This window comes from Oryctolagus cuniculus, chromosome 12, assembly GCF_051225735.1.
Source record: "Oryctolagus cuniculus isolate XC-2025 breed Fujian yellow rabbit chromosome 12, ASM5122573v1, whole genome shotgun sequence".
Lineage (NCBI taxonomy): Eukaryota > Metazoa > Chordata > Mammalia > Lagomorpha > Leporidae > Oryctolagus > Oryctolagus cuniculus.
Window position 1 is genome coordinate 25,995,039 of NC_142878.1, and position 27,633 is coordinate 26,022,671.

The window sequence follows — 27,633 nt, forward strand, 5'->3', positions numbered from 1 at the left end:
TGCACACATATTGTCAAGAATTTATTTCTACAGTTAGGGAAAGAGATTGCCTTATATTCAAGTCCATCTTAAAGAGTAAGCTAATTAAGTCCAGAAATTTCTACAGGCTGTTCTTAGAGATTGAGATTGTATTCCACTCTCTTAACTGTGTGCTTAAAAATTATTAAGGTAACTCTAAGTCATAAGAACAAAGTACCACAAGTTAGTGATGTTTGTTATGTTTGCTTTTCATAGCCCAGGAAAACAACCATCTCCTTAAAATCTCCTGGAATAAGGCCCAATACAGGCCGACATGGCTCTACCTCAGGCACTTTACGAGGTCATCCAACGCCATTAGAAAGAGAACCGTATAAAATAAGCTTTAGTCGGATTGCTGAAACTGAGCTTGAATCAACAGTGTCAGCACCAACCTCTCCAAATACACCATCTACTCCACCAGTATCTGCTTCTTCAGACCTTAGTAGTGTGTTTTTAGATGTGGATCTCAACAGTTCCTGTGGTAAGTGTCTGAAATACACTCATAAAAAGGAATTTTGTTTTTCAGGTAATTATTGTCATCTTTTTAATTAGGACACTATAGAATTCTTTGTAAGCTGTATTAGTATGAAAAATGACATCCAACTGTAAAAATGGTGATTAACATAATAACATCATCTGTGCAATGTTTATACATATTATTTTTTTAAGATTTATTGACCGGCGCTGTGGCTCACTAGGCTAATCTACTCTGCCTGTGGTGTCGGCACCCTGGGTTCTAGTCCCGGTTGGGGCGCCGGTTCTGTCCCAGTTGCTCCTCTTCCAGTCCAGCTCTCTGCTGTGGCCCGGGAGTACAGTGGAGGATGGCCCAGGTCCTTGGGCCCTGCACCCGCATGGGAGACCAGGAGGGGGCACCTGGCTCCTGGCTTCGGATTGGCACAGTGCAATGGCCGCAACGCTCCAGCCGTAACGCCCCGGCCATAGCAGCCACTTGGTGGGTGAACCAACGAAAAAAGAAAGACTTTTCTGTCTCACTGATTAAATCTGCCTGTCAAAAAAAAAAAAGATTTATTTATTTATTTGAAAGTCAGAGTCATGCAGAGAGAGAGAGAGAGAGAAAGGTCTTTCATCTGCTGGTTCATTCCCCAGTTGGCCGCAACGGCCGGAGCTGCACCAGTCCGAAGCCAGGGGCCAGGAGCTTCTGTTGGGTTTCCCAGGCGGGTGCAGGGGTCCAAGGACTTGGGCCATATTCCACTGCTTTCCCAGGCCATAGCAGAGAGCTGGATAGGAAGTGGAGCAGCTGGGTCTTGAACCAGTGCCCATATGGGATGCCGGTGCTTCAGGCCAGGGCATTAACCTGCTGCACCACAGCACCAGCCCCATGTACTGTTTATTTTTGAAGATTGATTTATTTAATTGAAAGGTAGAGTAAAAGGGAAAGAGAGAGAGATTGTCCATTGGCTGATTCACTCTCCAAATGGTTGCAAGGATTACACTGGGCCAAACTGAAGCTAGGAAATAGAAACTCCATCTGAGTCTTCTACATGGGTGGCAGGGGCCCAAGTATTTGGGCCATCATTGGCTATTTTCCCAGGTGTTTTCTCAAAGAGCTGTATCATAAATGGAGCAAGTAGGACTCAAACTGGCACTCCCATATGGGATAGCAGCAATGCAGGCAGCAGCTTAACCCCCTACATCATGATGCTACCCCTGTGCATATTATTTGCTAATTTAGTCATTCAACAAAGATTTTAGTACATTTTGGGCTCCACAGTCCCTCATAAGGGAGCAATAGACAGTAAGAAAACAGGTAAGTAAGTTCTATGCGGGAAATTAAGGAGAGACTATGATAAAGTAGGAATCACTTATGCTAAGAAAGGAAAAACATTCCAGGTACAAAGAGTACTGGGTTCCTTTTCTAAAAGGTTACATAGCAAAAGATGGTGATAAAGTTCTGTGCTGTATATGTATTGATATTACTTTATGCAGATATTTACAAAATGAAGCCATATATATAAATTATCCTCCTTTGCGAATTGATTTTTCTTATTCCAATAGGCAGCAATAGCATCTTTGCTCCAGTGCTCTTGCCACATTCAAGTAAGTAAGCATATAAGTTGATTCTAATAAAACAATTGTAAAGGGAATAATCTGGTTGATTAAATTTACATTTGGATTACCGGGTTTTAGCAACATTTGAAGAATAAGAAATGAAAGAAATCTTATAGATGAATTACTTCTAGCTGTGTACTCTTGAAACTTTACTATAGTTTGTTTTCATCATTTTATGACCTGTCTACATGCTAGGGATTATGTGATCTTGAACAAATTACCTCCTCTAAATTATTAAAGATGGAATGCAAGTACTATGTAGAATACCTAGCACATTGTTTGGCAAAGAATGAATAGTAATTTCATATCACTATCACTCTCTGGGTTTTGTGTTCCTTCAATTGTCTCCTTCTACATTGTAGTCTGCCTTTGTGAATTAAAGCTTCAGGTATTTCTTGTAATTTATGGATCTTTCTTATTTTTTTGTTCTGTAGTAGAGATGTCTTTATCATGTGTATTAGTTTTTGAGTGCTGCCATAACAAAATACCACCAACTGAAAGTCTTAAAAAAGGATCAATTTTTTGTTTCATAGTTATGGAGGCTAGGAATAAAAAATCAAGTTATTGGCAGGGCCATTTTCCCCCTGAAAATTGGAAAGGAAAATCTTTTGTTGCCATTTCTAGCTTTTGGCAATTGCTGGCAAGCCTTGGCATCTTTTGGTTTATAGATACATCAGTTCAGTCTCTGCTTCTTTTGTCACATGGCTGTGTTCTTTCCCATTTTGTCTCCTCTTCTCTTCTTCAAAAGACACTGTCATGTCATATTGGATTAAAGCCCACTTTAATGCTTTGTCCTATTTTGATACATCTTCAGGGACCATATTTCAAATAAGGTCATAAATACCTGTACTGGGCATTAGAACTTCAACATATAGAGGGGATAGGGAGTGGGGGAGAGACATAATATTAACTGCAACACTGTGTCATTTTAGAACCAGGAATTCTAAACATTATTTTGTATGATAGTAAAATACATTTTTCATTGGGTAGGAAAATGTTCAGAATAACTGCATAAAATTCTGAATATCCCTAAAACATCCCCCTAAAAAGAAAGAAGATAGTAATATCAAAAGTGCTCAAACAAAAGAAGAAAAACAGTAAGACTCTATCAACAAGACATGAATAGATCCTGCATTTCAAAGAAAATACATGTTGTAAAGAAACAGATAGATAACTGTCATCCCTCAAAATCTAAGAGGGATTTTAATTATGGCATACTTGGTTGCCAGTTCAGTCTTTTGAGTTAATATTTTTTTCTAAGTATGAGCAAGGCTGTGTCAAAGGTACATTACTGGGGCTGGCGCTGTGGCCCAGTGGATTAAGCTGCCGTTTGCCATATTAGCATCCCATATCAGAGTGCCAGTTTGAGTCCTGGCTGCTTCACTTCCAACCATCTTCTTGCTAATGTTCCTGGAAAGGCAGCAGATCTTGGTCCAAGTGCTTGGGCCCCTGCCACTCATGTGGGAGACCAGGATGGAATTCTTGACTCCTGGCTCTCTTCTGGCCCAGACCTAGTTCTTCTGTCAGTCTGGGGAGAGAGCCAGCAAATGCAAGATCTCTATAGCTCTCTGTCTGTCATCCCCTCTCTGTCTGTTACTCTTTCAAATAAATAAAGTGTGTTATTTATCCCATGTAAATTGGCATTTGAGGGTACTTCAAAAAATTAATGGAAAATGCATATTATGAAAAAACTGTATGGATTGCAGAATTGTTATACCAGAACTTATCTTCTGGCTCCATTTTTCCATGGATGTTTTGGATTCACCTTATATTAGTATGACTGTCTTAGATAGCAATCTGAAAACAACATATCAAGCCATAAAAACGTTCACACCCTTTGGTCTTAGTCATTTAACAGAAAACTGAATATAGATTGAGAATCTGTAATCTGAAAATCTAGTATACGAAATGTTTCAAAATGCAAAACTTTTTGAGTGCCAACATGACACAAAAAGTGAAAATTCTACACCTGGCCCTATGTGACAGGATGTAGTCAAAATGCAGGCACACTATTCCACTTTCCTGAAGGAAAAAAGACCCTCCTAGCCCCCATTAGCTGGGACTTCTCAAAGTACACCCACAGAGCATAATTATAATGACACAGGTGCAAGCGGGACACACCAGTGACAGGTTCTTCACTGTGTTTTTTTGCTTACTCTCTGCTGTGTGGTAAGGTTATTGGTGGTTGTTGGTGTTAACAGCTGATAAAGGTATTCTGGTGATGCTACTGTGATGCTTAGTTACTGTGAACCCATTCTTTTTTTCACTGTATTACTGGCATTTTTACTCTATAAGTACTTATGTGTGAATAGATGTAAGAGAATTATTGCTAATCAGGGATGTATAAATTCAGTCAGGAATGATGGTGACGCCGGGCTGCCACAGATGACATGGAGGCTAAGACTATCACCTTTGCTTTCTGATGGTTCAGTGGACATGAACTATGTGTCATGCTTGTCCATGTGTGTAAGACATAAATACATTTTGTGTTATGAGTCCCATCCCCAAGATAGCTCTGTGTATATGCAAATATTCCAGAGTCCGAAATCCAAAACACTTTTTTCTTTTAAAGATTTATTTTATTTATTTGAAAGACAGTTATAGAGAGAGGAAGAGACAGAGAGAAGTCTTCCATCCTCTGGTTCACTCCCCAAATGGCCTCAATGGCCAGAACTAAGCCAATTCAAAGCCAGGAGCCAGGAGCTTCTTCCAGGTCTCCTACATGGGTGCAGGGACCCAAGGACTTGGGCTATCCTCTGCTGCTTTTCCAGGTGCATTAACAGAAAGCTGGATTGGAAGTGGAACAGCCTGTGTTCCAGAGGATGCCCTCATAGGATGCCGGCACTGCAGGCCAGGGCTTTAACCTGCTGCACCACAGTGCCGGCCCTCCAAAACACTTCCTTGTTCCAAACTTTTTGAATAAGGAATACACAGCCTGTACTTAGTTTGTACCAGCTACTCTGCTAAGTACTAGGAATTCTGGAACAAACAAGAACAACAAAGTCTTGCCCTTATTTATATACACACATTTTTTTGGATGAAGTCACATGTGTGCAGATCATATTGTTCATCCCTCTTTCTTGTCTTTTCTCCTTTTCATCTTTCCAAACTAATACCGTCAGACAGCTAGTTGTAGGACTCAGTCCTCAGACCTCTTTTCTTATTCATTTAGTTGTCACTTCTTGTATCATGATTTATTCTCATCATTTCTGTGATAAGTCTCAAGCCTGTATCTCTAGTCAGACCTTCTCTTCAGACTGCTGAACTTTCCATTTGGATGTCTTAATAGGAATCTCAAACTTAAATTCTTCACAGTCAAGCTTCTTATCCCCTCCAGTGTTGTTCTTCCTACTACCTCCTCATCTTTATTCTAATAGCAACCATTATTAGGCCAAAAATATTAGAGGTATCTTTTACTTCTTTTTTTTTCTCACACCCAAGTGTGATACATCCTCAAATCTTTTTTTTTTTTTTTTTTTGACAGGTATAGTTATAGATAGTGAGAGGGAGACTGAGAGAAAGGTCTTCTTTCCATTGGTTCATTCCCCAGTGGCGGCTACGGCTGGTGCTGTGCCGATCCAAAGCCTGGAGCCAGGTGCTTCTTCCTGGTCTCCCATGCGGGTGCAGGGGTCCAAGCACTTGGGCCATCCTCCACTGCCCTCCCGGGCCACAGCAGAGAGCTGGACTGGAAGAGGAGCAACTGGGACAGAATCCCGCACCCATATGGGATGCCGGTGCTGCGGGTGGAGGATTACCAAGTGAGCCACAGCGCCGGCCCCCATCCTCAAATCTTGATTTCTCTAGAAACATATCCATGAGCTAACCATTCCACATCATCTCTACTGCTGCCACCTGATCCAAACCACCATACTCTTTCTCTCTCTCTTTACAGTAGCACTGCAACTTCCAATTTTCTCTACTTTGCAACCTCCAGTTTTCTCTACTTCAGTATGTTTTCAACACAGCAGACAGGTCTTATAATTTTAGTTAGACCTTGTCTTGCTTGGGTTTAAAGCCCTCCATTGGCTTTCTGTCTCACAAGTAAAAGCAAAGGATTTTTCAAAGGGCCTACAAAGGCTTACATGGTTTGACCTCCTTTGATCTGTTAGTAGACCTCCTCAAGTACTGTTCTGTCCCTTGGCTCATGCTACTCCAGCTTCTCTGCCACTGGAACACAGTAGACATATGAGGGAGCTTCAAAAACTTCATGGAAAATATTTTGTTTCAAAATATTTTAAAATTCTTGCGTACAAAATCTCTCCTAAACAATTTATGAGTGCTGGTTTGAGTCCTGGCTGCTCCCCTTCTGATCCAGCTCCCTGCTAATGGCCTGGGAAAAGCAGCAGAAGATGGCCCAAGTGTTTGGGCGCCTGCCACCGATGTGGGAGACCCAGAAGAAGCTCCTGGCTTTGGCCTGGCCTAGCCCTGGCCATGGCAGCCATCAAGGGAGTGAACCAATGGATGGAAGATTGATCTCTTTCTCTCTCTCTCTTCTCCCACCGCCCTCCATTCTCTCTTTGTAATAACTTTGACTTTCAAATTAATAAATAAATAGATCTTTTCCTAAAAATAGAAGTTCATGGCAAGTATGTATTATGAAAAAAACTGCACAGATTTCAAAAGTTTGCACCAAAATGAGCTTTTTAATTTCATACCTTTTTGAAGCACCTTATGTTACTGCATTTGGACTTCTCTTGCCATTCCTTCTGCTTATGATGCTCTTCGCTCATTCAGCCTCACGGCTTGCTCCCTCGCCTCCTCCAGGCTTTTGCTTGATGTTAACCTTTGTGAGATCTTTCCTAATCATCCTATTTAAAATTGCTCCTCTTCTACTGCTTTCCATATCCCTTCCCTACCTAATATTTATTTTTATAATTTCTAGCCATTATACATTTAGTAAATTATCTGTTCTCTCTCCATACCCTAGACTCCAGGAAAAAATAATTTACCCCATTTTTTTCACTATTATATTACTAGTACTTGGAAGAGTACCTAAGGGTATATATAAGGTGCCCAACAATCATTTGTTGAGTGGATAGACGGATAAATGAATGGCAAAAAATTGGAAGTGACTTAATTAACTAACATTACAGATATGATAGAGTATCTCACATTCACAAGTTGGAATACTGCAACTATTTAAAAATGTTCATGAAAACTAATCTTAGAGAGAATGTTGTTGATAGAAAATAAAACTATTCACACTTGAATGCCTGCTATGGAGAAGTGTAACTTTGTGGTTAAGTGGTGATTGTAGAGTCAGACCCACATTCAGGAACCCCCACCATTTAGATGTCTTCTGCTTCCATGTGTGTGTTTCTGTAAGGAGAAGACCGATGTATAAGACTGGCTTACACAATAGGAAGGCATTCTCCATAGATGTAATTGGAAGTCTAGAAGAAGACTGTTTTAAGACTGGTTGCTTCAGTGGTTTGGTGACTGGGTTTCTTTTTGATTCTGTGTTGTCCAGATGATCAGGTTTATCTAAGGCTGTTGCACTCCAGGCCCTGAGGATGCTGGCAAGAGTAATAAAGTTTATATGCTGCTTTGTTCAGTCAAGTAATGAGGGCAGGGGTACAGAGACAGATTTACCCAGTGCTGTTCTAGAAGAGCAAGGAACTTTCTTTTCAGCAGCTTCTGGAAAGCTTTGAGATTTTGCTGGTATCTGAATTAAGTCACATGTCTACACTTAAACCAGTCACCCTGGGTGTTGGAATGAGATTGCTAATTAAGCCTCATCTCCAGAGCTGGAACTAAAGAGTAAAGTTAGCTTTTCCTGAAGCACATGATAAAAATCTGGTAACGTTAAAAAAAAGTGAGGACATGAGGCCTGTTCTTGGGTGGGATAGGGTGCACTGGACAGGATTGGCTGACTAACCTGAATAGGACAGATTTCATCACCACCACCACAAGGAGCTCTCACAAAGAACAGAGGATGCTGGTTCGGCATGAGGAACATATCCATAGCAGGGGGTGCTCTGCCTTGCCTCCCCATGCATACTTCACAGGCATCCTTTTTGTGTTAGCTGCTGGCCCGTGCGTCAGAGTTAACTGCAGAGTCACATGATCAGGACAGAGGTTTTTGCCATGGAGTAATGAGTTTGGTATCTCTACTTGGATGTCTCATAAGAAGTTCACTTAGCAGGCTTAAAATTAAACTCATCAACTTAATTCCCTGCTAGCTCCTATGAACCCAATCTCAGTATGATGACAAACAAGACATAGTTCCTGCCTTTTATAATGTCTGTGTTATATATGAACAGGGACTTGAACTGTAATTACAGTTTTTAATAATTATATGAAATAGATAAAAGAAATCAAAATGAAAGTAATTCTTATTCTTTGGTTGACCTGTTTAGTAGTAATCTCCTCTAACCCTTTATTATTTCATAAATTTCCTTTTGTTATTAAATAACATATACATTATCAATGAGGGACTGGCAAAGAGAAAGTTATATGAAACAAACCTACTTTATGGTCCCCCATATGGAGGTTTTCTTACTTTCGTGGTAATGCACCTAAGGCACCTCATTGTAATACATGATACCTCAGCAATACATGATCTCTTCTTAGGATGTTTTTTCTGGAAGCAACCACAGCATATATAAACATTTTTGTTTTTGTGTAATGTTTTAGATATCTATTGCAAAGGTGGGGAAACTTTTTTCTGCCAAGGACCATTTGTATATTTATATCATTCACAGGCCATATAATATTATCAACCTAAAAATTATCCTGCTATAGATTTTTTGAACTTTTAAATGCTGCCTGTGGTTGCCTTGGCAGGGCCAGAGCTAAAGATTTCATGCACGTCAGGACCGGGTGTTCCCTACCCCCCCATCTGTGATATCTGCCATGTATCAGGCACTAATAGGTGCCACAGGTGCCACACGCTACCATTTATTGGGGGCAGGGTGAGGGGATAAACCGAAAGTCTAAAAGACAGTAATAGCAATAATAGTCTGACAAATGCTATTACAAAAGGGATCACAAATTACAATGAATTGTGTTTATCCTAATCTTTTTCTCCTCTAGAGTCCTTCTTCAGTTCCTGTGGTAGTTTACATAAATTAAGTGAAGAGCCACTGATTCCTCCCCCTCTTCCTCCTCGAAAAAAGGTTGATCACGATGTGTCAAATTCCAAGGTAATCACCAGGACATTGATTTACCTCTATTTACTCAAAGTTGTGGATCTTCTAAATAGTGCTCTTTCTTATACGGAGTCTGCCAGTTATATTTTGGCTATCCTTTATGTTTTTTCAACATTTATGTTGTTATGTTTGGAAAATATTTAGTTGTTCAATCCTCAGGAAAAAAATAAGAGAGTGGGTAAATGACAGATACTGAGTACATTTTATTTCTGGTACAGACGGAAAGAACTTTAGTATTTAAAGAATTCCTCAAATTTGAATTGGTGCTTCTCAAACTTAAGTGTGCATTAGTCACCTGGAAGGCTTGTTAAAACCAGATTGTTGGCCGGCGCCGCGGCTCACTAGGCTAATCCTCCGCCTAGCGGCGCCGGCACACCGGGTTCTAGTCCCGGTCGGGGCGCCGGATTCTGTCCCGGTTGCCCCTCTTCCAGGCCAGCTCTCTGCTGTGGCCAGGGAGTGCAGTGGAGGATGGCCCAAGTGCTTGGGCCCTGCACCCCATGGGAGACCAGAAGAAGCACCCGGCTCCTGCCATCGGATCAGCGCAGTGCGCCGGCCGCAGCGCACCGGCCGTGGTGGCCATTGGAGGGTGAACCAACGGCAAAGGAAGACCTTTTTCTCTGTCTCTCTCTCTCTCACTGTCTACTCTGCCTGTCAAACAACAACAACAACAAACCAGATTGTTGAGCCCCACCACCAGAATTTCTGATTCAGTGGGTTTGGGGTAGAGCCCAAGAATTTACTTTTCTGGTAAGTTCCCTACTGGTACTGTTGGTTCAGGCCCTGGATCACACTTTCAGATCTACTGCACTGAGCCTCACTGGGCAAGTAGAAGTAGATGCCTGGTAAGCAGAAACTGGATGTTAAGACTCCGACATTACGTCCTTTCCTGTCTATAAAACTGTGTGTTATTTTCACTTACTTATCACTGTAATTCAAATAAATAAACTTCTACAATGTAAGACCAGCAAAATAACCTGAGGATTTATGTTCTGTTATCCATTTATTTATTTATATTTTTAAAAATTATTTGGATTTTAACAGATTCAAATATAGTTCATAGATACAGCTTGTATAATGATATTCTCTTCTTCCTTTCATGTTTCTTCCTCCCACTCTCCCTCCCTCTCCTTTTCTAAGTTTTCAATTTAAATATCTCATATAAAAATATTAAATTGAACCCTGAATTCATCTGGGAGGAATTTACTCATAAATATGATAATTAAATCAGATTGATCCATTCTGAGCCTCTGGATTTAACTTGATACAGCATCCTTTAAATTTTTATTACAAAATTTTCAGGAGAACAGAAAAGTAGTTTACTTACTTTATTTTTTCTTGAGGGGAATATGAAATCTGATGATGACCCTCCTGCTATTCCACCGAGACAGCCTCCTCCTCCAAAGGTAAAACCCAGAGTTCCTGTTCCTGCTAGTGCATTTGATGGACCTCTGCACAGCCCACCTCCACCACCGCCAAGAGATCCTCTTCCTGATACCCCTCCACCGGTTCCCCTTCGGCCTCCAGAACACTTTATCAACTGTCCATTTAATCTTCAGCCTCCTCCACTGGGACATCTTCACCGAGATCCAGAGTGGTTCAGAGACGTTAATACATGTCCGAATTCACCAAGCACTCCTCCTAGCACTCCCTCTCCAAGGGTACCGCGTCGATGCTATGTTCTTAGTTCTAGTCACAATAATCTTGTTCATCCTCCAGCTCCACCTGTCCCTCCAAGGCAGAATTCAAGCCCTCACCTACCAAAACTGCCACCAAAGACTTACAAACGGGAACTTTCGCACCCTCCGTTGTATGGACTGTCTTTGTTAGAAAATGCAGAAACTCCTCAATGACCTTAGCCATATGTAGTCATTGACACTGGAATAGTATTTGTAAAGTTTTTTTTTTAATTTATTCAAAAAAGGCATAGTATTTTAGTACTATTTTGTAATGCTTTTACAAAAATGCTACTGATCAAATAAGCTTTTAAGAATTGGAAAAATAAAAATTCAAAAGTCGTTCACCATTTTCCTCAGGTGGTCAGTAGCATTGCCTTGTCTTGGATCCTCTGTGCTGCCAAAAGGCCAGTATAATGAATTTATAATTGCACTGTAGACTCTGCTAAAATATGATTTAAAGTGACATTGATTGCACTGAAAAGGGATAGTGCTTTTGTGGAATTTTTCAAATTTGAGTAATAGCTGCCTTTTTAAGGCAATGAATTTACATAAACATGGAAGCTAATGGTGTTACTGATTTTTAAACCTCTTTGACCATCTTCTAGTTTTTACTTCTAGTTTTTACATCTAGGAGAATTGTGAATAACACCCACAGTTCTTAAACTGTTTAATGCCATGTCTTAAATGCCAGTATTTGCTGCTGAAGACAAAAATGAAAAGTAGGATGAAAATAATAGAATGCACTGTTTATTATTTTGTCAGATGTAAGCAAGGACTACATAACCCGATCATAGAGGAGAAAGGGCATGTATCTCACTCAGATGTGCCTTTGTTTTTGGCAGACTACGGTGTCTTTAGCTCATCAGTTGCCTATTGTTTTGGAAAACAAATATGCCATCAATGTACAGTTTTGTTTATATTGTATATTTAAAGATAATGCTAATAACCTATATAAATTTCAGTGACTTGAGGACTATAATACAATCTGCTACTTTACTAATGCGTAAATTCAAAGGAGAAACTTCTTATGGCATAGGAACCAGCTGCCTTGCCTTCAAAACCTAGTAACCGTCTCTGTAAATCTCCTGTTAACTGAAACTTTTAAAAAAAATTTTTTAGATTGGTAATATTTAAACCAGCAAATACTTAAAGCTTTATTAAACTTTTTAATCAGAGGAGTGACACTTTTTTTTTTTTTTTTTTTTGGTATTTGTACACCCTCATTGGAAGTGATGAAAAGCATATTGCGGACAGTGCTGTAGCAGCAATTGTAAAGTAGCCCAAAGCCACGTTGTTTATTTACTGGTCTGTGGCCTTTTACTGTGCTTTGTATCAGAGTTCTTAACAAGATTAATAAATCACCCAGTCTTAATTTTTAAAAGGCTTTTAAAATACGTGTTTTTATTATAAGAAACCAAGGAGAGATTGAATCCTGTAGATTCATACACACGTTATTTTGTTTTGTGCAACACATCACATAATCCCAAAGAATTTAACTGACGTAAACTCTAGAGGAATAACTGCCTTCACTGTTAAGCCCAAACGACAAGCTTCAGCAACGTTTGTACGCATTCCTGTGAAAACCGGGAGCTAGCAGGCGAGGGGACTCGGGATCACAGCCGTCTTTGGTTGGATCTTGGAAGTTGCCTGAACTTAAGGCGGTGACCACCGTGTGAATCCGTCTCCATCCATATAGAAACAATGTGAAGTTTCCTTTGTTTTATTACAGGCGGGTTATCGCACTCGGTTTTTCTGGAAAAGAGATTTCTGCTGACTAGGGGTTGGGGAGGCGGGGCATAGCGCTCGGTCCCGCCCACGTAACGGTGCCCCCGCGGCTTTGGGAACTCGCGCACGCGCCGTGGCACCATGCGGCCAGCTCCGCCACTCAGGGCGGGGCCGCGGGGCGTGCGCGTGGGTGTGACGTCACTGCATGCGCCGCATCCTGTGGTTTGGCTGCGATGGCGGCAACTGCGGAGACGTCGGAGGAGGACCCACTACGGAGCTTTGTGCGAGTTTTGGAGAAGCGGGATGGCACGGTGCTACGCCTGCAGCAGTATAGCTCCGGTGGCGTGGGTTGCGTTGTCTGGGACGCAGCTATTGTCCTTTCTAAATACCTGGAAACACCCGGGTTTTCTGGCGACGGGACGCACCTGCTGAGCCGGCGGTCGGTCCTGGAACTGGGCTCAGGCACCGGAGCCGTGGGACTCATGGCCGCCACCCTAGGGTAAGCGCTGGCGGCGGGGTGCAGCCCGGTGCCCACTGCGCAGCCTGTGCCTAGTCCTCATCGACGTTATTTTGTAGGGCACATGTTGTAGTCACCGATCTTGAGGAACTGCAGGACCTGCTGAAGATGAATATTGACATGAACAAGCATCTTGTCACTGGTTCTGTTCAAGCCAAGGTACTGAAATGGTTTGTATGGCCTTTCAGCTTGTTTTAAGATAGCGATCTGTAGCCTGCCTTTAAATTGCTTTTCACCGAAAGGGTGGTTAATACGAAGGGGAGTTTCCAGTTCTTTTATTATAAGACAAGAGTATGGTACATGATTCAAGCAACAATTAAAATATTTGTTTGACGTTTTTAAGGGGGGAAGAAATAGAAGACTTTCCTTCGCCACCAGACTACATACTGATGGCCGACTGCATATACTATGAAGAGGTAAGCATTCAGTGAGCGAAGTCTCCTCCTTGAGATGAGCTGTATTTCGTGGATTCTAAAGCACACGTTTCTTCACATTTTAGCGTCTCTGAGTTCAGACTGTGTTATAGTGGATGATGCAGTGAAGAGATGACAGAAGTCACCAGGGACGCATGATACACCCCCCGTGATTAAAATACGGGCCCGTGAAGCATGTTGAGAAAGGTGTAAAATCGCTTTTGTAAACTTTTTGAAGAATTTTGCCATTTGTGAAATGAAAAGCTGAGGTCATCTTATTTTTTCCTTAGCTGAACATGTTAAAAATGACATTGAGAATTAAGTTGCATTCCAAAGGACTCCTTGTGGCAAGATTTATTAGATGCATGGAAAGGTTTTTCTGTAAATGTCAGTCTGTACACTGTTATGGGCATCACTCGTCATCAGAATAATGTCAGGGTTAGACTTCTGAAAGGTTAATTGTCGGTTGCTAAATCCTAAATTAGATTAAGTAAAATGAAAATGTGAAAGATTGAAACCCATTTATTTTCTCATGGAATCTTTAAAATACAGTTATTAGAGTGCTTTTTCTGGAAACTAAATTCGATAAAATGGAGTTGATTAGTTAAGAGTTGTTTTCCAATCATTTGTGGAGCTTGAATTACATCTGCTTTGTTGGATAGATTTAAAGATGAGTAATTGATTATAATAATTATAATTATCCCTCCACTCCCCATGTTCCTTTTATAGTAGAAAATATTTGTCATAAAAATATATATTCCTTTTTCAATAGTCTTTGGAGCCATTGCTGAAAACCCTAAAAGATCTCAGTGGATATGAGACTTGTATTATATGTTGTTATGAACAACGAACAATGGGGAAAAATCCAGAAATCGAGAAAAAATACTTTGAGGTAAGAAAATCTCTCTTTGTAGTGATTATCTTCCAGAGAGGTTTTATATAACTGAGTTCAAGTATCTTATGGCAGTTTGGGGTGGTAAACATTGTGCTGGTGTGACCCCAAGGAGAAATCTGCACAATCCATGATTTTTCTAAGCCCTCTCCCCTCTTTTTCATCTTGCATGACACTTTATCTTTTTTTCTCATTGGTTGATACACTATCTAATAGAACAATATAAAATAATAATGGTGACCCTCTTTTGTGAGAAAGTTGTTAATTTTTATTCAACATGATGTTTGTTTTTGAGAAATATCAATGATGGGTATTTCACTTTTGGAGAATACCTGATGGAAATGTACAGGTGATAAATTTTTGCTTCTGTTTTTCAGTCACATTTTTATGAAACTTTAACCTAGATACCTACCTATTTACAACTTTTTTTTTTTTTTTTTTTTTTTTTTTTTTTTAGATAGATAGACCCACAGGAGGTTGCACAAATAGTACATAGTCTTATGTAAGTTCAATCCTTTTTCCCCTGGTGGTACCCATACCCACTTTATATGGGCAAACATCCATTCCATTACAGGTGACTGATTTTGCAGGAACAGCTAGGTACAGTTTTGTCTACTGAAAGGACTACTGTTCTTTAATGAGAAAGCAAGTATATGGCTGTGCTAAAATTTTTTGTTTTATTTTTATTTTGAGAGGCAAAGAAAGAAAGACTCCCATTGGCTGGCTTACTCCTCAAATCCCTCAGCTCAATCTGGTCTCTAACGTGGGTGTTAGGAACTCAATTCCTTGAGTCATTACCACTGCCTACCATGGTCTGCATTACCAGGAAGCTGGAATTGGGAACTGGAGCTAAGAATCAAACCCAGGCACTCTGATGTCGGACGTAGATGTTTTAGCCACCAGGCTGACTGCCTGCCCCACTAAAATGTTTTTTAAAAATTTCTGTTTTTTTTTTTTTGAATATGCAAAATGATAGTGACCTTTTAAAACTAGAATTTTTTTTTTTTTTTTTTTTTTTGGACAGGCAGAGTGGATAGTGAGAGAGAGAGACAGAGAGAAAGGTCTTCCTTTGCCGTTGGTTCACCCTCCAATGGCTGCCGCAGCCGGCGCGCTGTGGCCGGCGCACCGTGCTGATCCGAAGCCAGGAGCCAGGTGCTTCTCCTGGTCTCCCATGTGGGTGCAGGGCCCAAGCACTTGGGCCATCCTCCACTGCACTCCCTGGCCACAGCAGAGAGCTGGCCTGGAAGAGGGGCAACCAGGACAGAATCTGGTACCCCGACCGGGACTAGAACCCCGTGTGCCGGCGCCGCTAGGTGGAGGATTAGCCTAGTGAGCCGCGGCGCCGGCCTAGAAATATTTATATTAAAGTTTCATTGAGGTAAAACAAACATGTGAATGTACACAATCCAGTACTCAACAATTTTTCATGTGCATAAATGTAGGTAACTGCTTTCCAACATGAAGATACAGACATTTTCTTTCTTCTTCCCTTTTTTTTTTTTTTTTTAAAGATCTATTTGTTTATTTGAAAGGCAGAGTTAGAGATCTTCCACCCGCTGATTCATTCCTCAGCTGGCCACAATGGCTGGAGCTGCCCCATCTGAAGCCAGGAGCTTCTTCTGGGTTTCCCACGTGGGTGCAGGGGCCCAAGTTCTTGGCCCATCTTCTGCTGCTTTCCTGGCAGCAGGGAGCTGGATTGGAAGTGGAGTAGCTGGGGCTCAAACCATTGCCTGTCCAAGATGTCAGCTTCTCAGGCAGCAGCTTTACCTACTGTGCCACGACTCCTGCCCCGATGTGGGACATTTTCAGGACCTCTAGAGGCTTCCACATTGCCTCTTTCCAGTTGATTTTTCCCCAGAGGTACCACTATTCTGATTTCTGTCGCCACAGGTCAGTTCATGTTACGAATTTGCAACATTTCTGTTTTAAATTTACAGCTCCTTCAATTAGACTTTGACTTTGAAAAAATTCCTTTGGAAAAACATGATGAAGAGTATCGAAGTGAAGATATTCATATTATATACATAAGAAAGAAAAAATCGGTAAGTACATTCCCAGTTTTTCGTCCTCTGGGGAGTGGGAGGTTTCATCAGCTGGTTACTGTGTCTGGGCTTTTGTGCAGTGTAGACCTTGATTTTGATGTGCTCAAAGAGCTCTGATGGTTCCTGGAGGCACTGACTCTCAGTGTTGCGATCACTTAAACTATCTTCCCTTGGTTTCTTGCTCTGAAATGAGGTGTGCTTCTTTTTTTAAAGGTCCCTTCCATGGTAAGTTTTGTAGCTCTGTAACTGGGCATTACCTCAGACAAATGACATAGCTAAAGTTTCTTTTATCTCTGTGAGGTTTTTTAAATGCCAGTTCTAATCATTTTGAGTTTTGTTCAGCCACTAATTTTTTTTTAACAAAGTAAAATACAGCCAGGTAGATCTGTCCATAAAAGAAAAATACAGTCAATTAAACAGTTTCTCAATATTTTCCTTTGTTGGTGCTTCCTTTCCTGGGTATAACCATCATATTTTTTTGCTGGTTGCTTCTGTGACATCTAGAGTTTGAGCCTGTAGAAGGGAAGAATTGTATCTTACCCATGTTTGTATTACCACACCTTTTGTATACGTGACACAAGTCAGGGACATGATGAATTTTATGAATTAAAGATGTTGATTTTAATAACTCCTGCTTGTTTCTGTTCTCTTTGCTTTGAGTGAATTTGTTCCTTAAGTTTTCTGACTGAATTTTAGCCAAAAGTAAATATAATTTATACTTTTAGGGAACAGGAGTAGGTGTTAAGTCTAAATCTAAGGGGAAAGGGATGATAGGATTAGGATTAGTGATTCGGATCTGCATTCACATGGCAGAGTTCACCTTTTAAAATTTTGTTTTGTTTTGTTTATTTAAAGAGCACAGTGACCGAGAAATCTTCCATCTGCTGGTTCACTTCCTAAATACCTACAACAGCTAGGACTGGGCCAGGCTGAAGCCAGGATCCTGAAACTCCATACAGGTCTTTCGCAGGGTAGCAGGCACCCAAGTACCTGAGCCATCACCTGCTTCCCTGCAGGGTGCACATTGGCAGGAAACTAGAATCTGAAGCAAATCTGGGGCTCAAACCTAGGCACTCCAGTCTGGGATGTTGGCATCCCAAGCAGCATCTAAAGCACGGTGGCAAATGCCTGCCCCAAAGTTCACCTTTTAAAGTATACAGTTCAGTGTTGTAGTATTTTCAAAGTTGAGGAAATCATCACTTTCTCATTTTTTTACATTATTTTGCTCTTTTTATTAAAGTATTTATTTGAAAGGCAGAGTGGCAGAGGGAGAGACAGGGAAAGAAAAACCCTCCATTGATTCATTTTCAAAATGCCAGTGCCCACAACAATTGGAGGTAGGCACGCCAAAGCCAGGAGCCAGGAACTCCTTCCAGGTCTCCCATGTGGGTGGCAAGAGCCCAAGTACTAGGGTAGTCATCTGCTGCCTCCCAGGGACTTCAATAGGAAGCTGGATCAGAAGCACAGAGTAGCCAGGACTCCAGGATGGTGTGTGGGAGCTAGTGCTAGTTTAACCTGCTGTGCCACAGCCTGCCCCACCATTTTCTAACTTTAAAGGTTTTTATGACCCCAGAAAGAAATTGCATCCCTATTAGCTGTCACTTCTTGTCCCCACCCCCACCTGTCCCTGCCTATGGCGACCACTAAGCTGTCTCTGGATTTGTTCTGTGCATGTCATATAAATGGAATCATATACTGTGTTGTCTGTGTCTGGCTGCTTTCACTTGGCACTGTTTTCAAGGTCCTGTTTTAGCATAAGCCAGGATTTTACTTTTTGTCAAGTAACATTCCTTTGTGTAGATATACATATCCTATCCGTCCATCAATTAATGGCCTTTTCATTTGTTCCTGTTTTTGACTGTAATGAGTAATTCTGCCATGAACATTCATGTGGAAATTTTTGTGTGAACATGTATTTTCAAATCTCGAGTGTATACTTAGAGTGGAATTGTTAGGTTATATGAGAGCTCTGTGTACCTTTTGAGAAATTGACAGACTGTTCGAAGCTCCTGTACCATTTTACATTCCCACCATAAGAGGATGAGAGTTCCAGTTTCTCCACATCCTTACCGTCACTTGTTATTGTTTATCTTTGCTATTACAGCCAGCCTAGTTGGTGTGAAACAGTGTCTCATTGCGGTTTTTATTTTTATTTCCCTGGCAATGAGCGATGGTGAGTATCCTTTCGTGTCTCCAGAGAAATACTTTGCCTATTTTCAAACTGAGTTGTCTTTTCCTGATTTATTATAAGAATACTTTATTTATTCTGGATACCAGACACTTCTTGGATACATGGCTTGGAAATAATTTTTCCAGTCTGTGTCTTTTCATTTTTGTGGTAGTATATCCTTTAAACAAATTGTCTTTTTAAAAGTTTTTGAGAGGCAAGGAGACAGAGAGCTCCAGTCTACTCTTTCATTCTCCAAATGACTGTGATGGCCATGGCTGGATTGGGTTGGTCCTAGCAGCCAGCAATTCAACTCACGCCTCCTACATGGGTGGTAGTGACCCAATTACCTGAGCCATCACCACTGCCTCCAAAGTTCTGCATTAGTAGAAAGTTGGAATCAGGAGTAGGAGCCCAGAATTGAACACAGGTACTCTGATGTGGGGGGCAGGTGTCTCAATCTGCATCTTTTTTTTTTTTTTTTTCTTTAAGATTTATTTGAAAAGCAGAGTTAGAGAAATATTCTGCCTGCTGGTTCACTCCCCAAATGGCTGCAACAGCTGGGGCTATGCCAAGCTGAAGCAAGGAGCCATTAGCTAAGTCTTCTGCATCTCCCACATGAATGCACAAGGACTTGGGTCATCTTCCACTGCTTTCCCAGGCACAATCACAGGGAGCTGGATGGGAAGTGGAGCAGCCAGGACTTGAACCAGCCCATGTGGGATGCTGGCACTGCCAACGGCAGCTTAACCCACTGTACCACAGCTCTGGCCCTTCAGCCTGCATCTTAGCTGCTAGGCTAAATGTCTCATACTAGTTTTTTCTTTTGATAATGTCTAAAGCATCTGTTTTCTCTTGGGGTGCTTGTTTTTTAGGTATCAACTAAGAACATTATATGATGCTATGGTAGTTCACTTGAATTGACAATTAGCCACTCCTAGGAATCTTCTCTAATACTCAGTTCCTAGTGAATACCTAATTGGTGGTGAGCAACAATTCTGTAAGTTTTCTTTCTTTCTTTTTTTCTCTCTGTAGAAATGTCCATCATGAAGCTTTTAGCTATCTTACCCAACCCTTTGACGACCTGGGTAAGCTCAAGATGTGAATGGAGCATGTGAATTCAGCATGGGACGATTGTGTTCACAGATTTTTTTCCAGCATGTCTTTAGACATCCAATATATAGAGGACAACTACCACAATCTGTGTAAAATACAAAAAATACCTGCCTGCCCACTGACGGGCCTGAAATCCAACTGAGGTTTTACTTAGCATCAGATTCTGCATATAAGAAACACTGGGAATCAGTTAATCAAAAATTAGGATTGGGATTAGTCTAAAGTCTGCAAAAAATAAATAATGAAGTAGCATGGTTGACTCAACTTAGTTTCAGAAAACTAAAGAGAACATTGATTCAATTTCAAAGAGAGTTGTCTATTACAATATAATGTTTTAAAATTCAGACCAGAAAATTTTAGTTATCTTCAAGACAGATAAATTTTCAAGTTGCTTCATTTCTTCTAAGTTATTTTTTGTACTCAAATGTTCTTTTACTTTAAAAAAAATGGGAATGTTGTCTTGTACACTTACATTGGCCAAATTTTTCTTATTTTCCTCTTCTGAGTATGTGTATATGGTTTAAATAATAAATTGGACTGTGCTGTGCTGCTGAGAAGACAGATGGAGGGGACAACAAAAGGATCTTTACAAAGTTTTCCATTTGTGAATGGAATGAGAATGTAAAGCCTGTTTTCAGGCTTGTGGACTTGAGTGTCTCATGTACTTTTCTCTTAGGTTTGTCTTACAAGAAAATATGGCAAGAAAAAAAAACACTGGTGTTAACTTGCTTACATGAAACAGGTTTTTTAATAATTACAAATGTTGTTCTGGATACGCTTCCCAAATCATTTTTATTCTGTCCATATCACTTTTGCATTATGATAATCATCTGCTCTCACAGGCTCATCTGTCAAGGACTTGAATTGCCAGTTCCAAAAAGTAGTAGCCAAACTGAATTCTGGTATGCACAGGCATTGGTGCTAGATGGCACATTTTATGTGTTAAAATAAACACTGTTTTTGAGACCTTGTGACTCTGTGAATGTTTCAGAAATAAATTTTCAGAAAATGAATATCCAACACAGGTGACTGCTTTCCAGAATGGACAAAATCAGTGCAATTTAAAGGTCAATGTCAAAAATAGAGTTCTTTCCCTTCAGTCTTATATCAGTCTGTAAAGTTTTTTACTCTGTTTGAAAATACCTTGTTCACACTGCCCTTATTAACTCATTAAGCAACTTATGCCAAAAAGTCAGTGTAACCCAAATGCATGATGCTGTGCTAGTAGTGGTAGCACTAGCCATTACATAGCTTGTTCTGTAACATTGTAGAACTCATGAAAACAACTGTAGTAGTCCACCCAGATTCCTCATCTTTTTTTTCCCTGCAACTTTTCTGTCCTCTTCCACCTTTCACTCTGCTAATGTGCAGTACCTGTGGGTCTTCAGCCTGAAGGGCCCCTTAACTTTACTCTAGGTGCCTTAGTCTTGGACAGGTGCAACTTATCATCCAGAATTTCCTGGAACAACCCTGTGGAAGTCACTTCCTTACTTTTCTCCTCCCTGTCCTGCTAGTTTTGCTTACCACCTTTCTAGTAAATCCCTGGCCTAAGGTACTTTAGAGGTAAGTAATTTGTAACAGTTGAGTGGGACTCCTGGTCTCCCCTTCTGGAGTGAGTAAAACCAAAGCTGAGGTCAAAATGAGTCCCACAGTTTGTTTTGTTTTTAAGATTTTTATTTATTTGCGAGGTAGAGTTATAGGCACAGAGAGGGAGAGACAAAGACAAAGGTCTTCGATCCTCTGGTTCACTCCCCCAGTGGCTACAATGGCCAGAGCTGGGCCAGTCAGGAGCCAGGAACAATTTCTGGGTCTCCCATGCCGATGAAGGGGCCCAATCACTTGGGCTGTCTTCCAGTGCTTTCACAGGCAATAGCAGAGAGCTGGATCAGAAAAGGAGTAGCCAGAACTAGAACCAGTACCCACATGCCATGCTGTAGCGGTGGCCCTGCCAAGTCTCACATTCTTTTTTTTTTTTTTTTTTTTTTTTGACAGGCAGAGTGGACAGTGAGAGAGAGAGACAGAGAGAGAAAGGTCTTCCTTTGCCGTTGGTTCACCCTCCAATGGCCGCCGCTGCAGCCGGCTCACCGCGCTGATCCTGGCAGGAGCCAGGATCCAGGTGCTTTTCCTGGTCTCCCATGGGGTGCAGGGCCCAAGCACCTGGGCCATCCTCCACTGCACTCCCTGGCCATAGCAGAGAGCTGGCCTGGAAGAGGGGCAACCGGGACAGAATCCGGCGCCCCAACCGGGACTAGAACCCGGTGTGCCGGCGCCGCAAGGTGGAGGATTAGCCTATTGAGCCACGGCGCCGGCTAAAGTCTCACATTCTAAGATCAAATCATTGCTGGTGGTTTGGACCAGCAAACTTCAGGGTTTACTGAGGTACTAGTTAGAGAACATCCTCTCTCACCAGCCCCTATTCCACAGAGAGCTGGGAAGCCCTGGGAGAGTTCCCTCGTGGAGGAGTGCAGTTTTGGGGGAATAGCCTTCAGCCCTTTGGGCTCTCCCCATTATGAGGGAACAGACTGTGTTCAGAAACCATGAGAAGGGATGGTGGGAGCACCTGTGAGAAAAGGGCATTGACTATGATCCTTCGAGGCTGAGAAGTGATGAATTGGGAGTTTGAAGATCTCTATGGCAGCATGGCACTGGGGAGGTTAAAAAGGCAGGTTCAGGGTTGGGTATGTGGCCTAACAGCTAACTCTTGACCATCAGAATTCATGGGTTCAGTCCCTCTGGCTGCTGATGCAGACCGTGCAAGGCTCCAGTGGTGGCTCAAGCAGTTGGGTTCTTGCCAACCTTGTGGGAGACCTGGATGGAATTCCCAACTCCTGGCTTCCCCCATTCCCTGGGCTTTGCACACATTTGCAGGGGGAGGGTTGAGTTGATATAGGAGGTTATTCTGTCTGTGACTGTAACCAGTCAGAATACAGCTAGCTGAAATGTCAAGGGGTGGCCAATGCCTGGGGAAACTTTCCAGGAATAAGTCCCAATCCTCTGGGCTAGTGGAGTTTACTGCTGTGCTCATGGAACACAAACCAGTTATCAAAATGCAGTCATTGCCAATTAAAGAAAGGGTTGCAACCCCACATAAGGGAGTGTTTGTCAAGCCAGGCTGCCCATTCAGTCACCTGGAAAATTGAAAGCAGGCAAAAGCCAAACTCAGGCCCTAGCCCAGTCCAATTAAATAGGAGGTGTGGTACTTCTGTAAAAGAGCTCCAGATGGTTTTCATGTTTAGTCTAAACTGAAAGCCATTGCAGTAAAGAAGCCTCTTAGCATCTACTTCCCAAGGCGCAGAGAGCAGAGAGAAAGGAAGAGAAAATACATAAAAATGAAACCATCTGTGATTACAATGGGCCTGTGCTGCTTAGGGAGGGAAAAATGTTCAAGCCCAATGTAGAATCCTCTGAAATGCCTGAATACTTAGAGAATTGGGCCAGGAAGGTAAAGGTGATGCTGCTCGAAGAACAGTGGATTCAACAGCTAGAGGAAGGATTGCTGTCCTGTGACTCCAGCCCTTCCTGCACACCAGCTTAACTTCGAAGGTCTGTGCAATTAATTGCATATCCTCACATTGCAGTCTGCGATAGTTCCTAGTCCATGGGCTCTGGATCATGTGTTTGGTGAACTTGCATGTGAAGTTAGATTATTTAATATTATTTTAAGAAATATGAATCCAGAAGACTAGTGGGGTATTTTACACAGCATTTAATATTTTTTTACCCTTAAAGTTTTTTTGGTTAAATTATATAAAAAATACTAACTCAGATTACAGGTACCTATTGAAGTGTGTGGGTGACAGGAATAGGACTGTTGTTCCGAGAGTTCCCTGTAGGGGGCATTGCTTGTCTTTGTCTTTGAACAGTTGATAGCAAAGTTGTTGAAACAATCCCTTTTGTTAAAGGAGAGTTGCAATCACACTTGTATTTTAAAGCTGAATTAGATTTGAAAGAATAAGTATACTTATGAGTTACTTTAGAATGTAAGGATGTAAGTTAAACTGGACAATTTCTTAGAAAATTTTGTTTGGTTTATCCTTCTGTCATTTCATTGTGATAAGCCTTTTAAATGTCATTTATAAAGCTACATAAATTGAAATTCATAAAACATTTTCTCTGCTGTTATCTATGAGAGGGAGACATTTAAGAGGCTAAATTAGTTCAAGTGAAGTTCTGAAAATTAAATTCACCTTGAAAGTACCTTTTACATAATGCATGATTTTACATCTGAGGTACTTGGAACTACTAATTAATTTTAATTAGTTTTCAAACTCATGTTCCTGATTAGAGTAGAAGCTTTTACATTAAAAGCCTGCAGCTCTGTCCTCAGCTGTCTCAGAATCCTGCAAGTTTAGGTCAGCTGTCTGACTTTTGTTTTTTCTTTCCTCAGAAAACATCAGAATTTGAAAGAGTTTTGATTCATTAATAAATATTTAGGTTTTTTTTTTGTTTGTTTGTTTTTTTTTTTTTTTGTTTGTTTTTTTTTTTTTTTTGGACAGGCAGAGTTAGACAGTGAGAGAGAGAAAGACAGAGAAAAGTCTTCCTTCTGTTAGTTCACCCCCCAGATGGCCACTACGGCCGGCGCGCTGCACCAATCCGAAGCCAGGAGCCAGGTGCTTCTCCTGGTCTCCCATGTGAGTCAGGGTCCAAGCACTTGTGCCATCCTCCACTGCCCTCCCGGGCCACAGCAGAGAGCTGGCCTGGAAGAGGGGCAACCGGGACAGAATCGGGCGCCCCGACCGGGGCTAGAACCCGGAGTACCAGCGCCACAGGTGGAGAATTAGCCTAGTGAACCGCGGCACCAGCCTAGGGTTTGTTTTATTTTGTTTTGTTTTGTTTTAAGATTTATTTATTTATTTGAAAGGCAGAGTTGGAGGTGGAGAGAGAGACAGAGAGAATTCTATCTGCTGGTTCACTTCCCAGATGGCTCCAATGGCCAGAGCTGGGCCAGTCTGAATCTTGGAGCTTCTTCTGCATCTCCCATGTGGGTGTAGAGGCCCAAGGACTTGGGCCATCTTCCACTGCTTTCCCACGCACGTTAGCAGGGAGCTGGGTCAAAAGTGGAGCAGCCAGGACTTGAACTGGCGCCCATATGGGATGCCAGCCCGAAGGTGGAGGCTTTACCTGCTACACCACAGTGCCAGCACAAGTATTTAGTTTCAGTACCATAGAGAACTTCAGTCTATTGCAAACACAGGAAAAAATTGTGGCAAAATCTTACTGTAAAGGAAAAGAAAAGTTTATGCTTTTCATAATTCTGGATAGAAAACCTATTTTCACCAGTTAATACTGTTAGGTCTTTGTGGTAGTTGAAGATAATGTCTTAAGTTCCTTTGCATTGAAGTTCTACGAATAGTGATTTCTCATCAGTTGTTTGTTTTCCATCTACTTAAAAGTCAGAGATCTTCTGGCCACTGGTTGGTTTATTCTCCAAATGTCCGCAGTTGCCAGCACTGGGCCAGGCCAAAGCCAAGAACCAGGAACTCTATCTGGGTCTCCCACATAGGTAAAGGTGCCCAAACACTTGATGTCAGATATATTACCTTAGATTATAGGTACCTGTTGAAGAGTGTGGGTGACAGGAATAGGACTGTCCTTCCAAGGTGTGTTACCTTGATTCCTCATCAGTTGTAAGAAGCATTCTAAGTAATTGATTATTAATAGCAAGATGCCATTGTTTTGCAAATAATAGACTTAAAAATATGCTGAAACGAACTGAACATTTTTTTGACATACATTCTGGAAACTCAGAATACAGACCCTGAGACGAGACCATATAATAGTTTGAGTTGAGGTTTTGCCATTAACTAGCTGTGCGACCTTGAGAAAGTTACTGAAACTTTCTGTGCCTTTATTTTCTGAAGTGGAAGGTGAGGAGCATAATACTGTGTACCTCAGGTTGCCATGGACATTAAAATAGTTGAATAGATGCAGCACACTTACTGGCACAGAGTTTAGAGTTCAGTAAGTTTGATTATAGTAGTGGAGTTACGGGTGGAACTTGGAAAACGTGCACAGTGCAAGCCGATTGTCTCTGTGTTGAGGTGTGAGACCCAGGCCTCTTTCTAAGAGTCTAAGACACGTGTGAAAGTCCTCCCCTCCTCCCATGTCATTGTGGGAATGGCAGCTGGGATGGCAGGAAGTGAAGAACACTGTTCCACAGTAAGGTTATCTAAACACGTAAGCAGTTTTAGAAAGGAAAAAAATATGGGGAAGGAAACTGCTGTTCACTTTTATGGTTTTAAAGCAAGTAGTGTGAGCACTTGAAGGTCACTGGTGGTAGAGGAAATCTTTACTTCTAAGTGTGGGAGCCTGGGTTTGCTGGCTGGAGCTCCAGGGTTAACATTCCATTGCCCCGACCCTTGGCCAGTTCTTCCTTCTGAGGTTCTTATCTCTGTTAAACCTGAGGCCAGTTAGATAGCAGGTAGCTTAAAAGCATAGCAGAAGGTCGTTTTTCTAAGGTCTGTGACTTGATCTTTCTGCATAACAAAATTTTAACTCTGAAAGAACAAGGTAACTCTTTAAAATACTTTTGTATTAGTTGTTTTATGGATAAATGATAATTCCTTTTCTATGTAATAAGTGTGTGTGGTGGGAGGCAGGGGCTTAACTGCTTCCTCAGGCTCCCTGACTGTTAATCAATGAAAAGAATGACTGAAACCTGAGTTGCTCCTGCTTGTCCACCAGCCAACGTAAAGTGATACAGACACCGAACTACACTGTGGTAAACTTTCAAGGCTTCTTTCTTTTCTTCTTTAAAGATTTACTTATTTGAACATCAGAGTCATAGAGAGAGGGACAAAGATATCTTCCATCTGCTGGTTTGCTCCCCAGATGGCCACAATAGCTGAGGCTGGGCCAGGCCAGAGCCAGGAGCTTCATCTGGGTCTCCCACATGGGTGCAGGGGATCAAGCACATGAACCATCTTCTGCTGCTTTCCCAGGCACATTAGTGGGGAGCTGGACTGAAAGTGGAGCAGCCAGGACTCAAACCGGTGCCCATTTGGGATGCCGGTGCTGCGAAGAGCAGCACTAGCCCCTACTTTCTTTTCAGTGGGTGGAAAAGCTTGTCATGAAAACTAAGTGGATGGTATTAACTTTTAGAAACATTTTTATAAATTAATTCATTTTGATGAAGAATCTTTTTTAATATTCATAAGGTTGAAAACGAATATTTCTTCCTTGCAAAACAAAAATAAGACTTTTAAAAAGGTGCTAGCCCAGATGCAGCTCTTGTTGACTTAAACGTTTGAGTAGTTAACAAGTTTCCTTGTGTTATTAGCTCTAATGAGGTGGCGCTGGCAGTCTGTTAAACCCTTGATGGGTCAGTGCTTTTAAACACTCTGGAGCAATTTTTAAAAGTTACCTTTAGGGTCTGGCATTTGTGGCTCAATCAGTTAAGCAGCCACCTATGATGCCCGCATGCTATGTGGGCACCGTGTCCAGTCCCCACCATTCCACTTCTGATTCAGCTCCCTGCTAATTTGCCTAGAAAAGCAGCAGAAAATAGCCCAAGTCCTGGGCGCCTGTCTCCCACATGGGAGACCTGGATGGAGTTCCTGGCTCCTGGCCTCTGCCTGGCCCAGCCACAGCTGTTGTGGTGAGCCAGTAGATGGAAGATTTTTCTTTCTGTGGGTCTCTTCCTCTCTTTCTTAACTCTGCCTTTCAAATAAATAAATCTTTTTTAAAAATTACATTTAACTCACATTTGTTAATCTTCTGAAGTCCAGACACTAACACTGTGAGTTTTAGCCCGTGTGTTGGCTCATCATTGCTTTGACGAATCTTTGCCAGGATTCTGTGTGTACTGTACAAGCAACCCCATGTTGCTGTATTCGGCACCCCACCT

At 41.6% G+C, this 27,633-nt stretch overlaps 2 protein-coding genes across 6 annotated transcripts in view; both read left to right on the forward strand.

Moving 5' to 3' along the window:
• The window catches only part of SOS2 (SOS Ras/Rho guanine nucleotide exchange factor 2), a 105,342-nt gene extending 93,046 nt beyond the window's left edge, over positions 1-12,296 (forward strand). Inside the window, exons 20-23 of one of the 2 annotated variants that reach the window (XM_002718299.6) lie at positions 235-499; positions 2,035-2,076; positions 9,124-9,233; positions 10,580-12,296. In XM_002718299.6, the coding sequence (XP_002718345.2) occupies positions 235-499; positions 2,035-2,076; positions 9,124-9,233; positions 10,580-11,089 (927 nt within the window). In that variant the 3' untranslated portion in view covers positions 11,090-12,296. The remainder of the gene's footprint in view (positions 1-234; positions 500-2,034; positions 2,077-9,123; positions 9,234-10,579) is intronic. The other variant, XM_051822817.3, reaches the window with a different exon arrangement.
• VCPKMT (valosin containing protein lysine methyltransferase) lies at positions 12,293-20,753 on the forward strand. 4 transcript variants are annotated; one of them, XR_016217866.1, is made up of 7 exons: positions 12,756-13,139; positions 13,217-13,316; positions 13,501-13,573; positions 13,657-13,777; positions 14,343-14,462; positions 16,400-16,504; positions 19,707-20,753. XR_016217866.1 is itself a non-coding variant. In XM_051822818.3 (6 exons), the coding sequence occupies exons 1-6, from the start codon at positions 12,874-12,876 to the stop codon at positions 19,719-19,721; spliced, it is 690 nt and encodes a 229-aa protein (XP_051678778.1). In that variant the 5' UTR covers positions 12,293-12,873; the 3' UTR covers positions 19,722-20,753. The 4 variants fall into 4 exon arrangements, 3 of the variants coding, with proteins under 3 accessions (XP_051678778.1, XP_089165869.1, XP_089165868.1); XM_051822818.3 differs by lacking the exon at positions 13,657-13,777 and having other exon boundaries at positions 12,293-13,139; positions 13,217-13,327; XM_089309743.1 differs by lacking the exon at positions 13,657-13,777 and having other exon boundaries at positions 12,293-13,139.
• The last annotated feature ends 6,880 nt before the right edge of the window (positions 20,754-27,633 follow it).

Coding starts and splice junctions, on each gene's coding strand:
- VCPKMT (XM_051822818.3), top strand. CDS start 12,874: ATGGCGGCAACTGCGGAGACGTCGGAGGAGGACCCACTACGGAGCTTT. Junction 13,328..13,500: donor CAAGCCAAGGTACTGAAATG/GTTTGTATGGCC, acceptor GACGTTTTTAAG/GGGGGAAGAAATAGAAGACT. Junction 13,574..14,342: donor ACTGCATATACTATGAAGAG/GTAAGCATTCAG, acceptor CTTTTTCAATAG/TCTTTGGAGCCATTGCTGAA.